Source organism: Lathyrus oleraceus, chromosome 5 (assembly GCF_024323335.1).
Source record: "Lathyrus oleraceus cultivar Zhongwan6 chromosome 5, CAAS_Psat_ZW6_1.0, whole genome shotgun sequence".
NCBI lineage: Eukaryota > Viridiplantae > Streptophyta > Magnoliopsida > Fabales > Fabaceae > Lathyrus > Lathyrus oleraceus.
The window spans coordinates 242,581,612-242,598,867 of record NC_066583.1 but is presented as its reverse complement, the minus strand read 5'-3'; the positions used below and the strand labels follow the sequence as shown (position 1 = coordinate 242,598,867).

The 17,256-nt window shown below is 35.6% G+C and overlaps 1 protein-coding gene across 1 annotated transcript; it reads left to right on the top strand.

Moving 5' to 3' along the window:
• Nucleotides 1–5,892: 5,892 nt before the first annotated feature.
• On the top strand, nt 5,893–7,353 carry LOC127083449 (glucan endo-1,3-beta-glucosidase 11). Its single transcript, XM_051023761.1, has one exon. The coding sequence runs from the start codon at nt 6,065–6,067 to the stop codon at nt 7,118–7,120; it is 1,056 nt and encodes a 351-aa protein (XP_050879718.1). The 5' UTR covers nt 5,893–6,064; the 3' UTR covers nt 7,121–7,353.
• Nucleotides 7,354–17,256: the final 9,903 nt, after the last annotated feature.

The following is a 17,256-nucleotide window of genomic DNA, read 5'->3' as shown; positions in this document are numbered from 1 at the left end:
TCCCCTTTATCCAATAAAAATGGTTATTTAAAATGAATAAATAAAAATAAATAAAATGAATAATCTCTCTCTTCCTCCAATCTTTTCCAACAGCTGGCTCTCAACGGTAATAAGAAGAAAATTGAAAACTGTTAGGCATCAGACCTACTTTCCACGTTACCTCTCTCTCTTGTCCTCCAAGGGAAAGAAAAAGAAAATACAAAAAGAGGAAGCTACCATATAGGTGACTCTCAGACCACTCTTCAATGACAGCTCTCTCTCCAAAAAATAAAGAAAAGGATTAAAAAATAGAAAGAAATAAAAAAAGGCATCATCGTTTTCTTTTGAGGCCACCGGTAACACTCCGGCGCCGTCAACGAAGCACCCTCCTTCGACCTTTTCTCTCCCTCTATTTCCGGTACTATTTCCGTCGATGAACTCTTCTTCCGCCTTCCCACAACCTCCATACAAGCCACCGCTGTTCCTCTTTTTTCTTATTCCACCGCCAAACAGATTCCGTCAACGCTATTACCTCACGATGATTAGGCAAGGTATGTTGGAAATTTGGGTGGTGGACTCGAAAAAAACTTGTTTTTGAAGGATAAGAAAAACAGATTTCATATTGTTTCTGCATTAGCTAATACCAAAGTAGATCTGAAAAGTGTTATCTCAGCGATTTGTTTTGGGAAAAGGTGATTTGAGAATGGAACCTGAAGAGGCCTTAGGTGAATTACTTCAGATGCCTTTGGGCTGTGTAACACCATTTGCAGTAGTGAATGAATCAACACGGTTGTGAGCTTGATCGTATCAGCTTGCGTCGCGACATCGTCGGGGTCAAGGATTATGCGGGATCTACAATGGAAGAACATCACAGAACAAGCGTCGAATCTTCAGCAACAACAATTCGGTTTTGTGGCTTTGAAACTCTACAACAAACTCGTCGGTATAAGATGAATTTCGTGGATGCGGTGCGATAAATATTGAAGGGATAAGATTCGATATTGCGGTAATTTTTCGATTCAAGTTTCTGTGTTATCCAAGTTGTTAATATTACTAACTTTAATTTCAATTCAATTTTTTAGATGTTATTGTTTCATGATTATTTAATGTTATATTAATTTTTGATGCTGCATATGGAATTACTTTTGCATAGCCATTAGTGATATTGTTTATTGAATTGTTGTACTGTAATTTTAATACTGCATGTGATACTGTGATACTGCATGTTGATATTGCATAATATGTTTTTTTTTCATGAATATCGTGTTCATATTGAATTGCATGGCTATTAAAAAATTTTGGTTTGTAATACTGCATGCTTGTTTTTGTTCCATGAACATGGTGCATATGAATTTGTGTCTTGATTAGTCATTTATATTATTGTTGTCTTAAATGTGGTTTGTTTATAAAATTTGTAATTATAATGTTAATAGAATATTGTGGTGCGTGTAAATTTCGATCTGATTATGTCGTGTTGTTGCTGATTTTTGGTAACATATTGTAAATAATATTGAGTGGTTGCTATTTGATTTTGATTCCATTGTAATAAAGTCGAAATATCGATCTGCGGATTCAACAATTTTATGTCGTTATGCTGCCCAAACTTCAACACATCAATTGGATATTTTCACCGAGTTATGATTTTGCGTATGACATTACTCATGTCGTCACTATGTGCAAACCGGTTCTTAAGCACATTATGACTAATTCAATTCGATCATTTTTTTTAAATCAACATTGTCACTTATTTATTTCTCTTTTAATTAAATTAATTAATTGATTAAAATTTTGCTTAATTAGTTTAATTTTGATTAATCAATTTTAATTAACCTGATTATTTAATTTAGTTAAATAATTTTGATAATTAATCTTAATTGACTTAATTAATCGATTTAACTGAGTTTTAATAAATTAATTTTAATAATTAAATATTGATCAATTCTTTTTATTATCACAATTTCAAATCATCCTCAAACTCGATTCTATTCAACTTCATCATCAATTCATAAACTAAATCCATTTCAATCTCATCGATTCAAAAATCATAAACTATTTAAAAACCAAACAATTCTCGATTCAATCGAGTCCCATTTCCATACCCTTGTAAGTAGATAGCTTTTAGCATCGCCATCAACCTCACGTAGCTTACTCTTGGGCTTTCTTACAATGAGACCTATTCGGTTTTAATTAATCGATTAGATGAACTACTCACTAATTAAATCCAATCCATTCGTAAACGTAAATTTTAAACCTCGATCCAACATCGAGTATTCTTTATTAAAATTAAATTAAAATACCTAATCACAATCAAATACTATTTCATTTAGAAATGAAAAAGGAGATGGTTTTGAGTCTTCAACTCCTCTCCTCGATTATTTGAATACGAATTCTTTTACTCGGTTAGTCGAATAATCATCATTTCTAATCCACTTAAGCACAAACAAATCAAATCCTTTTATAATAAGAAACAAAAAGGGAGATAACTTTGAGTCTTCAATTTTTCTCCTCGACTATTTGAATACAAGTTCTCTTACTTGGTTAGTCAAATAATTGTCGTTCCTTTACAAACTTCCAAACCTCGATTAAATCAAATTATTTTCATAATAAGAAATGAAAAGGGAGATGACTTTGAGTTTTCAACTTTTCTCCTCAATTGTTTGAATACGAGTTCTCTTACTCGGTTAGTCAAACAATTGTCATTCTTCTGTAAATTAATAAATTAATCAAACCATTTTCATAATAAATTGTACGAAAAGGGAGATGGTCTCGAGTCTTCGATTCCTCTCCTCAAGTGCTTGGATATGAGTTGTCTTACTCAGCCATCCAAATACTTGTCGTTTATTCTAAAAAGACCAACCATACATAAACCTATTTTCATAATCACTTAGATGAAACAGAAAGTGATCTAGACTCTTCTATTCCCTTTCTCGATTATTAGGGTACGAGTTATCTTGCTCGATTATCCGAGTAATCATCATCCAATCAAAACACCTTAATTATTATCAAATCCTTTCTATAATTAAGGATGAAAAAGAAAGTGGTCAAGAGTCTTCTATTCCCTTTCCCGACTGTTAGGATACGAGTTGTCTTACTCAACTATCTGAGTAATCGTAATCCAATTAAAAACATCTCAACCAATCAAAATATCCCACATATTAATCCAACTTGTCACCCCCATGTGACCTAAACTATTTTCAGAAAGAATACTGTTAATCCTTTCTAATGCGCACAACAAACCAATGCTTAAGCCTCCTCCGAGAGTAGACAAGTCAATGTTTAGCCATTAGAATGCGATCTAAACATTTGTTCACTAAAAGACACCAACCAACCGTAGTTCCCCGAACTACGAATGCTCTGACTTCCTTATTTGCACCATAAGGATACGTAGGCAGGAGATTGTTGTATCTTCGCGAGCACACTAATAAAAAACCTCCCCTTTCCCTTTTTGAAATTCTCATCCATTTCTACTTTCAATATTTTATAACCCAAGGATAACAAATAAACATAAATTAACACTCGAAACACAAATTAGAACTAAAAGGTTCCCGTTGGGTACAACGGACGTGAGGGGTGCTAATACGTTCCCCCTTGCGTAATCAACTCCCGAACCTAAATATGGTTGCGACGACCATTATTCCATTTCCTAAAGGTTTTATCGATATTTTCCTATTCCTTCATTGGGATAAATAAAGTTCGATGGCGACTCTGTTCGAACACAAATTTTTCCGCGACCATCGCGAGGAATCGTATTTTTCGAGATGCGACAGATGGCGACTCTGCTGGGGACTAGCTCCGAGCAAAAGAGAGTGAAGCCTAACTTAGTTCAGTTTATGTATTGTGTGTTAATCTTGTTTGTTTGTTTGTTAAGGAATAAAAGGACTACAAGTAGAATGCAAGTAAAGTAAAGGCTTTAAAATCAAAAAGGAAAAGAAAAGACAGAAATTAAAGTGCAAGTGATGTAAATTGATAGGAAAAAAGGAAATCGAAAGGCAAGTTAATGCATAAAAATGACTTTTAATGTAAAGTTGCTTGAAATGTATGAAAATGGTAGAACACATACGTACATCTTTCCCCGTTTCTCAATACGCAAGTACTTTGAGTTAGGAGAAATATGTACGATTGTGAACCCCTTACAAAATAAACTTAAGTATCCTTATATACTACTCTATGATGGTTGTCTAAGAATGGTAAATTACTCCTGTGGTGACACGTCCCAAGTCCATGCAACGGTTTTCCTCAACGCGCGCCCACATTTTTTTGAATAACCGTCGATGCCAACTCAGTTCCCGCCTTGTGACATCATTTGAATTTCCTAACTACTTTGCTAACGCCAAAACTGACTACCCTCGTCGAAGTCTTCAATGTCGACTATGTTAAGCTAACATATCCAGTTGCACTATCCACTGTAATGATGAACTTCACATGTGGCGACTGAGTTGCCATTGCTTTCATTATAATGATGAACTCCAACCTTAGCCAACATAACATAATTTCACTAAGTCCCCAAGTTCCTCACAACATATTTCGACCTTGCCACCTTCGACCAATATCACTCTTTGTGACTTCCGACCTTGAGTCATATTCGTCATGAGGACCCACTCTATTCTTGACCTTCCACGTGGCATATTCATAACTTTTCTCATTAGTAGTTGCCACTTATGGTCATGTCGAAAAATCCAGTGAAACAACGTGGAAGCACATTTTGAGACGATTTTGCATGCACACAGAACGTGATAAGTGGGGAAGAAAGACTCGTTGAGAAGTGATTATTTAGTTTTACTATAAATAAGGATTTTAACTTGGGCAAATTCGTATGTTGAAACTACTGCAGAACTCGCTTACTCGAAGTATTCGTGTCAAAGAGAGAAAAGAGTGAATTTGAATACAAATGTATGTTCATATACCATTTTATTTTTCAAAGTATTTTACTCAGATTTGCTTTTACTGTCTTTTTCTAATACTTAGTCGAAACATAGCAAATATTCCATGTCCTGTTCTTCATTTGTTCTAAGAGTTATTTTTAAAACAAAACTCTTGAGTGTTTATGCAAAAACTATACACAATAACAACAACTTTTGCACGTATGTCCTGGGATCAATCTAGTCGATCCCGCAAGTAACCCTATTTTGGAATGACTAACGGTTATTTGCCAAATTCATAGGTAAACAATCACGTGGTGGTGATAATTCTGGAAGATAAAGTTAAAATTTTAAATTGCAACTTATATCAAACTGCATAAATTATCCACTGAATTATTAAAAAAATATTCGAAAGATTGTAAAAAAAACAATTTGTTTCTCAGTTTCTCTAATTTCTACTTATATGTTGTTAAACTAAATTATAAAAATAAATTCAAAATAAATTTTAAATTTTTTAATACAAAATATGATATGAGTTACGTCAATATTATAAATATCAATTTTTTTATAGATTAATTAAATAATTAATGTATATGATATATAATAATAATAATAATCAAATATATTATTTATTCAATAAATTTATTTTTTTATTGTAAAGATTTATTTATTATTTATAATAGTATTCTTGATCAATTACCGATTAACTTCCACAATCTCGTAAGTGTTTATTGGAAAAGTATTAGATTAATAATTCAAATATCAATAATTTCCAAATTAAACTCTAGCAACACAATCCAACGTTCGAATTATCTAAAGACAATGTACTTTTGGAGTAAAACAAACGGTAAGCATCAATAAATCCAATTACTATTCCTTCACTATTCAACAAAATGAACGTTTATTTGTCGTAGAGTCACTCTAATCTCACATGTTTTTGACCAAAATGCTGCAGAAAACACGTGGATTGGTTTGAATCCAATAAAAGAATCACCCCACAGTCCCATACCGAACTCGAATTGCACAATGCACACTATCTTTCATCGGATCTATCGCACCACCGGCAACAAGTACAAACATAAAAACGGTCGTGTTTCTTTGGGCAACGTGTCATCATCATTCAGTGGGTCCCTCTCCCTTGCCACCATCTCCATCATCATGCATATAATATCACAACTCTCTTCTGTTTTCTCACATACTTCACTACCACTCATTGCTATCTCACCATGCATCGTCTACTCATTCTCTCCATCTTCTCACTTGCAGCACTACTTGCACTTGCAGAAGGTAGTTACATTGGAGTAAACTATGGTCGCATAGCCAACAACCTTCCATCTGCGTTCAAAGTAGTTAACCTTCTCAAATCACAAGGAATCAACCGGGTCAAACTATACGACACCGACCGAGCTGTTCTCCGGGCATTATCCGGATCCGGAATCAAAGTAACCGTCAACCTCCCCAACGAACAACTCTTCTTCGCAGCGAAGAAACTCTCCTACGCAGTCTCATGGCTCAACAGAAACGTCATCGTTTACCAACCCCACACAGTCATCGAAGCCATCGCAGTTGGCAACGAAGTCTTCGTCGACCCACACAACACCACCAAGTACCTCGTCCCCGCCATGAAAAACATTCACAAAGCTCTTATCAAGAACAATCTCCATAACTCCATCAAAATCTCCTCCCCCATCGCACTCACCGCTCTCGGGTCCTCATACCCATCTTCAACCGGTTCATTCCAACCCGAACTAGTCGAATCCGTTATAAAACCCATGCTGGATTTCATCCGCGAAACGTCATCGTATTTAATGGTCAACGTGTATCCGTTTTTCGCCTACGAGTCAAACGCTGACGTCATTTCATTAGATTACGCTTTGTTTCGTGAGAACCCTGGTAACGTGGATCCGGGTAATGGGTTAAAGTATTTTAACATCTTCGACGCACAAATCGACGCCGTTTTTGCAGCGCTTTCGGCTCTCAAATACGACGACGTTAGGATCGTTGTGAGCGAGACAGGGTGGCCTTCTAAAGGAGATAGTGATGAGGTGGGTGCGTCCCCAGAGAACGCTGCTGCGTACAACGGTAACCTTGTTAAAAAGATTCTCACTAACGGTGGGACCCCATTGCGGCCCAATGCAAATCTAACCGTTTATTTGTTCGCTCTTTTTAACGAGAATGGAAAGGTGGGACCTACTTCAGAGAGAAATTTTGGAATGTTTTATCCTAATATGGAGAAGGTTTACGACGTTCCGTTCACGGTGGAGGGATTGAAGAGAACCTAGTTGAGCTGACATATATTAATGGGTTCTGCATTGGATTGTATTGTATTGTATCATTAGTAATTTCGAGTGTTACTTTGAATTTGTTTGCATCAATTAAATTTATTTGTAACTAAAATTTGCTTTGCAGAGATATATTTTGTAATTCATACTAGAATGTTACTCATCGCATTATTATGTGTTGCAGTAATAAAACAGAGTTGTTGACCATGAAAATATGTTTTAATTATCTTTTATCTACTGTGTTTTCACTTGCGATTTCTTTTAATACAGAAGAAACTTATTCAGTAACTTCTTTCTGAAGCGTACATATACAGTTCGAAAACTTTCTTTTAAAGAAAAAAATTGCAATGAATTCACAAGTAATGATTTCTACTACCTTGCTACGGTAGTGACATCTCACTCTAATATAATGTTTTCTACGTCTATCTTTGATGTGTGAATAATTTTTGTAGGATCTTTTAAAATCCTTTTAAATATTTTATTTCTCTGTACAACCTTGGACAAACGTGACAACTTTTATATTTTATATTATCTTCTAGAACTTTAAAAGGCTCACACTACTTATTTACAAGAGATGCTTGTCCATTTCTCAAAATTTCTAAGGCTGCTTTATGCTTGGAAACCTCACTATTCAAGTTGAGAATTTTAGGAAGAAAAGTTTCGGTATGGATACATATCCAATACCTTTATCCAGTATGTGATACAGGTATGCATACGGTGTACGATATTTTTAAAAAAATTAAGGTACGCGTATATTAGTATAATTTTTTAAAATATAATTATAAAAATAATAAAGAAGTTATATTATTTAAATAAAACATTAAAATTAGGAAATAATTTTTAAAAAAAGAAGTTAATATATGTAATATAACATAAATAAATCACACTTAAAGTCATGATTTGATATCTATATTTTTCTCTCCAATATCATTAAAAAGAGTGACTTCTAATTCAGGTTCATCGAGAAAAAGACTAACAACTTCAAAAATATCAACTACATCAAATAGATCTCATTCATCTCCACAAATATCACACATTTTTGTGGCTTCTTCATTATAAACCTTATGAGAAGACAAAGATTTGTATGAATAATAATTAAATCATCAGTCCTCTTTGGATTACTCATTTTCAATGAGTGAATAAATGTCTAATTGTGCTCCAATCTCTCTCCACAAAAGATAAAAAAATTGATTGTGAAAGAACTTTTTTATTTATAAATAGAATAATTAACCTAATTTTTACTTAGTAAAAAAAGTTCAAATTATACCATCCGAAAAAAATTAAAAAAAGTCGGGTATGTGGTACCAAATATGTACCAATTTGTGTACCAAATTAAAAAAAAATGGTACGACTTCGGTGTGTACCGTCCGAGTACCGATACTTTATCAAAAATGGAGTATCTATGCTTCACGGTTCTTCATTCATTTTATTAAAAGCAATTCACAACTCATCATAAAATAATTTTAGAAACGAAATAACTTACTTCATAGTCCTATTGCTTGTAACATGTCATTAGGCAAATGTGAGATTAGGATTCACTGCAGTTGGTTTTTTTCCTGCATTTCTTGTATTTTATTCACAAAATTGATCCTCTCATATTTTTTATGTTTAGAAATTTGTCTTCTCTCTCCTTTTAAAGCAACACCCATCTCTCATAAATACATGTGATTCTGGATAAGAGTATGGATTTCCAACTACATGCAATTCGAATATGCAAATGTCTACTTCTAAATTACTCGAGGAAGAAGACTCATAATCTTAGTCCTAAATAAGCTCTACGTCATATGTCGTTACCGTTAAACTTGTAGTATTGTTTGCTCATGCCTTTGACTAGATTGGATTGGGACATTCGTTTTTTTATGTGTCATGGATTTCGCGCTTTAATATAAAGTTATCAACTTATCTTCCTTCTTATGATCTTCTCCTTTATTTATGGACTTCTTTAATTTATTAGTTTTTATCATTATATCTAAATCAATGTCTTTTGATGTTGCAGTTGTATCTCCTCACGAACAACTTTAGTTTTATTGATATGAGTAGTCTTCACTAGTATCATCATTCTCAGACGCTTCCTCTTTAGAATTGGAAGCCACGAGGAAAATGTGTCACTTTTATTTTTCAAACTATAGAACTATACTCTTATAGAAATATCACCAATAATAATGAGGGAATAAAAATCACCTCTCATGAGTTGTCACCCTTATCGGATAAAAATGTCTTAAGTTTTTTGAAAGCTCTGTATATGTTAGTCATAATTTAACCATGAAAAAATAAATAGAGGTCTTATATACTCACGATTTAACCTAGCAAATATTTTATGAGATTTGTTTAACTATAGTTCACTATTACAAAATATACATTTCGTAACATGCTATTACCTCAAATATTCAATCAACCGAAGTAATAGACGATATTTAGGCACCTGCACTTATTTTATTTTATTAAAAGACTTTTTACTATGGTTCTTAATAATAATCATGGTGAAAAGTAGGAAAATATCACTTTTAACCACGGTTGAAATTCCAACATCGGTGAAAAGTGACGTCTGGTCATTGGTGAAAAATAACACCATCAAATTTTGTTTTTTACTTATTTTAAGCCACTTTTCACCACACAGTTAGAATTTCAACAGTGGTGAAAAATGTCGTCTGGTCATGTGTTCGAATCCCAACACCAATATTTTTTTTTGTTTTTTTACTTATTTTTAAACCACTTTTCATCACAGTTGAAATTACAGCCGTTGTAAAAAACGGTGTCTTCTTATTTTTTTATAGATATATACACTCTCATTTCATTCACTTTTGTCATAGACATACTTAGACAAATTTTATATTATGCCTTCAAACTTCTTCCACTTATGAAACACTATTTCTCCACTAAACCAAACTTGAAAACACCATTTCTTTCATAAACGAAACTCAAAAATATTTCTTCCATTAACGAGTTTCGGAACTCCATATTCTCTCTTGTGTGCGGGTACTTTGAGTTTACATCGAAGTTTACAATGTTTTTTTCACCCCTGATTCTACCACTAAACTCTTATCTATAATGCTATAAACTAATTGTCTCCCAACGTTCAAATGCTTTTTCGTCCAACACATTATCTTTGCATGCGTGAATGGCCTTCAGTTGATCTCCATGTGTCCCTGGAAATTTGGATAAGACCAAAAAACAGTTACTTCAGTTTAAATTTTGAATCTGCCTCCAGCCGAACTCTTTCGACCTATCGAACTGAGTAATATGACCAAGTTTTTGGCGCCGTTGCCGGGGACGAATTACGTCAAATTTCGTTCCCTGTTGTTACACCGTCTAGATTAAGGCAACCCTTATCGGTCAATGCAAAGAACTCGTAGTACCATAACTTTAGAAGATCCAATAGAAGAACAAGAAAGATGCGCACGCGCTCGACTTTTTCTCCAACGGATCAGAAGAGTAATGACATAAGAACAAAATCAAAAACCACTTAAAGACTTTGCCCTACCCTCTAATGAAGAACCCCATTCGAGTATTCTTAACCCGACAATCCCAACCAATAATTTTGAACTTAAACCCGGTTTATTGTAAATAGTGCAACAAAACAGTTCGTTGGTCTCCCAACTGAGAACTCGAAGCAACACTTCAAAATTTTCATTCAACTAGCCGACACATTAAAAACCAATTATGCTTACCCTAAGGCAATATGTTTACGCTTATTTTCTTTTCCCTCCGAGATAGAGCAAGATTGTGGCTAGATTCCCTTCCAGCAAATTCTACCACTACTTGGAATGACCTGAAGAAAGTCTTCCTTGCTAGATACTTTCCACCAAGTAGGATTGTTGTCCTATGAAACCAAATAACCAAATTTACCCAACATGATGGTGAATCACTTTTCGAAATTTGGGAGAGATATAAAGAACTATTAAGAGCTTGTCCACACCATGGTTTAAAATAATGGCGTATTATTCATACCTTTTATAACAGACTTCTATATAACACGAAGACGACCATCGACGCTACCTTGGTTATTGAAGAAAATCGGTCCTATTATGGTTATGTGTTGCTAAATTTATATTTTTTAAATTAGAAGGTCGTGCATGAACAATTGCTCGATATGTATTTCTCTTCCCTTCATTACTCCTAAAGTCAAAGAAGAAGTTCAAACGATCCACCGTAAATAGCTCCAATGCACTTCTTCTAAGAAGATATCTGTAACAGGAACCCATTACTTCAACTATAAACTTGATGATGAGATGACATCAACCAACTGTGATCCTTTCCTTGGTCCCCAAATGCAGAATTTGAATTCAAACCATCCACATGAGGGCTAGTCTCATTGTCATCAACTATAAAATTTATCCTCTTACTGGTTACTTGGAAAGCATTGGCTTTTTGTGGAATTAGAAATTGGTTATGTATGAATCAATGTTTGGACATGATTATAATTTTGTTGTAATTTTAACATTGTGTGAAGTTGGAATTTGAAATAGTCATGTAATTTTGAATGGTAAATGTAATATGTATGTTTAAATGTTTGTGGCTTGTGTAATGTATTTGGAATTGTTTTGTGATTTTGAAAAGGTAATGTAATTTGGAATTGAGATTGTATACGATAGTTGCATGGAATGATTGAATTTTGGAATTAGAATTGTAATGGTTTTAATTGGGATTGAAATTGAAAATGTAATTGAAATTTGGTTTGAAATTTTTAGGTGTATGGCTTAGAATGAAAATTGGTTTAAAAAAGGTTTAGAATGAAAATGGTTCGAAAGAGTTTAGAATGAAAATGGTTTGAAAAGTTTAAGGATGAAAATGGTTCATGGTTCGAAAAGTGATTTATAAATGAACACGAATTATGACTTGGGAAATGATTTGGTTTAACATGAACATGAACACGAAATGGTTGAATTGACTTGTAAATGAAGAAATCCAACTAGAAACCAATACACATGACTTTGCATAGTGAATCAAGATTCTTGATACGGGACTAGGTTTTAGAGTGGTCTGTTGAGTTTGGTCAACTGGATGACCAAAAAGTCAGCAGTTGACCAAAAGTCAACTTAGGTAAAACTGTGTACTTTCTTTTGAACAATAGAATGTGGACCACAATGCCCCTGAACCAAAAAGCTTATGCCATGGTAGGAATCAAACCAGATGAATACCAATCAAATAAAAGGCCATGAACATGTGAGTCTTTGAATAGATCCCAATCAATGAATCAAGACCATAAATATTGATCAAGCGAATGAACCATCCATTATGGACCAGATGAAGTAGATGAAACCTCAATCTTGAATGTACACACCATTGATGATGATGCCATAGTCAGAAACTAGGGTTTCAGGGACTTGAATTGTTCATGATGATACTTGCAATCTAACACCCCTGAATTAAGGTTTCCATTATGCTCTATGCTGAATACCTATAAGATGAAAAATTCCAATACCATGTCCATCACATGAACCCTAGTCTGGGAACTCAACCTTCCTTCCATGCCTTGTGTGATTGAGGCCCTTGAATCCATGTTTTTGAGCTTTTCAAATGCAAGTGGAATGTACTATGATATTATGGATATGTAAATGAGATGAATGCTTATCATAATATGCAAATGATTAGGGTTAGTGACCTAGATGATCATTATGGAGGGTAAGGTGAATTTTGGGGTATGACAACACACTGGAAACTTTGTCATCTATGTTTAAGGTTAAATGGAAAAATGAAACACCAACTTTCCACCTCGACTACTTGGACTAGCCTACCCACAGTTTGGCAACAGAAGATGAAGTTGACGGTTATCCTCGATTCTACGACATCATGAAGTTCTTGGAAAACCAAGAGTACTTTGAAAACGCATCAATCACCGAAAAGAAGTATCTTTGGAAGTTGTCATCCAAGTTCTTTTTAAGTGGAGGGGTACTATACAAGAGAAATTATGATTCAGTTTTGCTTAGATATGTGAACAAGCAAGAAGCAAACCAAATTATAATGGAAATCCACGAGGGATCCTTTGGGACACATGTTAATGGATACACCATAGTAAAGAAAATCTTGAGGGTCGGTTATTATTGGATGACTATGGAGGTTGACTGTTACCTCCATGTCCAAACATGCCATAAATGCCAAATCTATGTCGACAAGATCCATGTGCCACAAATGCCACTCAATGTCCCAACATTACCTTGGCCTTTTGCCATGTGGGGCATTGATGTGATCAGGCGTATTAAGCCAACTGCCTTAAACAAACGTTGCTTTATTCTGGTAGCCATATACTATTTCACCAAATGGGTGGAAGCAGCCTCCTACGCAATGTCACAAGACAAGTAGTGCCTCGATTCATAAGAAAAGAAACCATTTGTCGTTATGGGGTCCCCAACAAGATCATTACTGATAATGGATCTAAACTCAATAACAAAATGATGAAAGTTCTTTGCTAAAGCTTCAAAATCGAACACCACAACTAATCGCCTTATAGCCCCAAGATGAATGGAGTTGTCGAGGCAACTAATAATAATATCAAGAAGATCATGCAGAAAATGGTGGAAACCTACAAAGATTGACACAAAATGCTCCCGTTCGCATTACATGGCTACCGTACCCCAGTACGTACTTCCACCGGTGCAACTCCCTTCTCTCCAGTGTATGGCATGGATGAAATCCTGCCTGTTAAAGTAGAGATTCCTTCCTTAAGGATTTTGACCAACGTCAAGCTTGAAAATGCCGAGTGGGTGCAAGCCCAGTTTGAACAACTGAAACTCATTGATGAGAAGCGTTTGGCATCCATCTGCCACAACCAGCTTTACCAAAAACACATCAAGAGGGCACACGAAAAAAAGGTCTTTCCTCGCAACCTCAAGGCCGAATACCTCGTGTTGAAGAATATTCTACCGATTCATATTGGCCCAAGGGAAAAATGGACGCCAAATTATGAAGGCACACATGTTGTAAAGAAGGTTTCCTCTAGAGGATCCTTAATCATTGCAATTATGGATGGTGAAGATCTTCCATCCCCCGTGAACGCGAATGCAGTTAAAAAATACTACGCTTAGAAAAAAAAGAGTCAAATAAGTTGAAAACCCAAAAGGATAACTTATGCAAAAATGGGTATCCCGGTAGGCTGAAAACCCGAAAGGATGGTCTAGGCAAGAATTAGGGATTCAGAAAAGCGAGAGGCTGCATCCCGCAAAAAATATTTCTTCACTCCTCAGCGAGTCAGTCCAGTCACTCTCCTTTAGAACCAAGATCTAAGGATAATCAAGGACATAAGGAATATAACAAAATTAGAACTTGGTGGAAATCTGAGCTATTCCATTGCCATTATAGTTTTTCAGTTTCTTTTCGCAATTACCTATTTTAGGAATTGCTTCCTTTGTACAAATCATCCACTTTTGGGATCATTTTATCAATAAAATCAATTTCCTCATACATGCTCAATATTTTTACTCTTTTTGCTTTGTTTGCGAAATGTGACTTTTCTTAAAATGACATCACATTGGAAATTTTTTGGTAAAATATCTTTTGCTAAAAAAACACTTTTAAGGGAAAACATCGAATTACGTCTTTTTCAAAAGTAACTAAAGGTAACCATAGTCCAATATACTCGGTACACCTGAAAATGCCATGCAATCCCTTGGACTTGGCCCAATCAAGAAATTCCCTGACAGAAATCCTCAACTATCGCACCTATTGCTTGCTTGAACATCAGGGATTCAGTTTCCGACATTTGGAAGTCAGTTCACTATCCCCAAACAATTTCTAATCCCAATCATCATTGACATTCCTAACAAATATTCCCCCACAAAGCCCAATCATACTTGGCATAACTTGCTAACCTTGCATTCACATATTCCCCTACAAAAGCCCGAACATGCATCAACATCTTGCATACATGACATTGCATCATAAGTATCTTCTGAAATTCACTCCTCAATTGGTACCCAAGCTTGATTCATTAGATATCGGAACCTCCCAACCGTTGTTAGGGATTTTCCTCAATAGAGTCAACTTTCATTCCCAAGATCTCTCTCTAAGTAGAGTCAGGTATTCTAGCCGTTGCTAGGAATCGTCACTGAACTAGTTTGTTTCCTCTCAAACTTCCCCAGAAGAGTCAGTTATTCTAGCCATTGCTAAAGAATCGTTGTTGAACTCCTTCTCTCCCCCACAAATTCAGATATTCCAGCCGTTGCTGAGAATCATCATTATACTTTCATCTATCTCAGAGTCATGTATTCCTAGTCGTTGCTAAGAATCACCACCAAACTTTCCTTTTTTCTAACAAAAGGTGTTTTGGGCTTATTCCCCATCCGAGTCAGATATTCATAGCCATCTCTAAAAAAATCATCCGTGAACTTCTTTCCCCAGCATAAATCGGGTATTTCAATCTTTGTAAGGAATCATCACTGATGTGTTCTCTTCCCCAGTCAGAGTCAGGTATTCCAGTCGTTGTTAGGAATCGTCGCTGAACTTTCAATTCTCCTCATCATAGTCCGGTATTTTAGCTATTGCTAAGAATTATCACTTAACTATTTGATCTACCCCAACAGATTTCAGGTATTCCGACCATTGCTAGGAATCGTCACTGAACTTCTATATTTCCTAAGTCGAGTCAGGTATTCTAGTTGTTGCTAAGAATCGTCATTGTACCTTCTTGATAAGTTTTTCCCCCAAACATAGTCAGATATGTCTAGCCGTTGTTAGGAATCATCATTGAACTATTTGGGTTTATATCCCCAATTGAGTTAGGTATTCCAACCTTTTTCTAGGAATCATCGTTAAACGACTTCTTTTCCCCACATAGTCGGGTATTTTAGCCGTCACTGAGAATCATCACCGTACCTTGTCATTCTTTCCAACTTAGTCAGGTATTTCAACAGTTGCTAGGAATCATCACTGAACCCATTTATCATATCCACCGAGTCACGTATTATAGCTGTTGCTAATAATCGTCGCTGAATTCACTTAGTTGATCCCTAGTTGATGTCAGGTATTCCAGTCATTGCTAGGAGTCGTCGTTGAATCTATATTTCCCCATCAGAGTTAGGTGTTCCAGCCGTTGCTAGGAATCATCATTATTTTTCTCCCCAGCCGTTGTTAGGGGCAGTCCTCATTTTCTTTTGCCATTTTTTCCCTCATCCCCAATGGAGTTTCTTTTCCTTTTTTTGAGGAGATACTTATGTTGCATAACATTCATCGCATTGCATAATCATCATAACCATATTCATTTTCCCCAACAATTGGTCTCACATTAAGATCATTTGCCATCCCATAAATACTTGCCCATATATAATCTCCAGCAACTCATATCACTATCATCCCCGACAGGGCAAATTTCCAGTTACTCCTTTTAGTATTTAATCCTCTCCTACCTTGATCGCATTGGAAACATTGTTATCCATACGTTCAGATCCGAGAAGATTAAATAGGGGCAACTGTCATACCCTTAAATTTACCATACCCCACATCACCTTCTTAAACCATAATCCATGAACACACATCCCATACATGTCATCTCATATGCATTTGTACCTAATGATCCACAATAATCCACAAACTCAAGGCATGAGATTCATTTGTGAAGCTTTAAGATCCTCTGCCCATGTTGAGGTGTGCCTAAGCCACCTTAACCCTAATTTCATGCTCAAGTATCCAACAAAGCTTGAAGGATCACTCAAGTCACCTTACTCACTCTCAAAACCCATTTTGGATGGTGAGTCCCCTTTGAAGACACCTCAAGATTCATTTGGTCACTCAAGGGTCCTAACCTTAACTCTTGACCCACCCTGGCTTACACAAGTCATGATTCACAATGGATCTTGACCGTGTCATTAAGGACCCATAAAATCTAAAGTTTATTCATACCCCACTGTTAGCTGACCAATTTCGGCTAAGGGAAAATGCCAATTTCGACCAGGGGACCTGTCAGAGGCTCCTCGACAGGAGGGTTGACGAGTTTGTAGGTCGACACATGCAAGCCTCGGTCGAAGTCGAAGGTTCTGAGCGGTGAAGGGGAACGTGAGCACGTAAAGAGATCGTGGGTAGTTATTCTCCAAGATGGGGGAAGTGGACCGACATATGGCATCACGAGAAGGTTTTGTAACCTCTAGACGATTATTTTTAGCTAGTATTTAAGTCAATGTTATGTGAAATTTTAGAGGGGACAATTT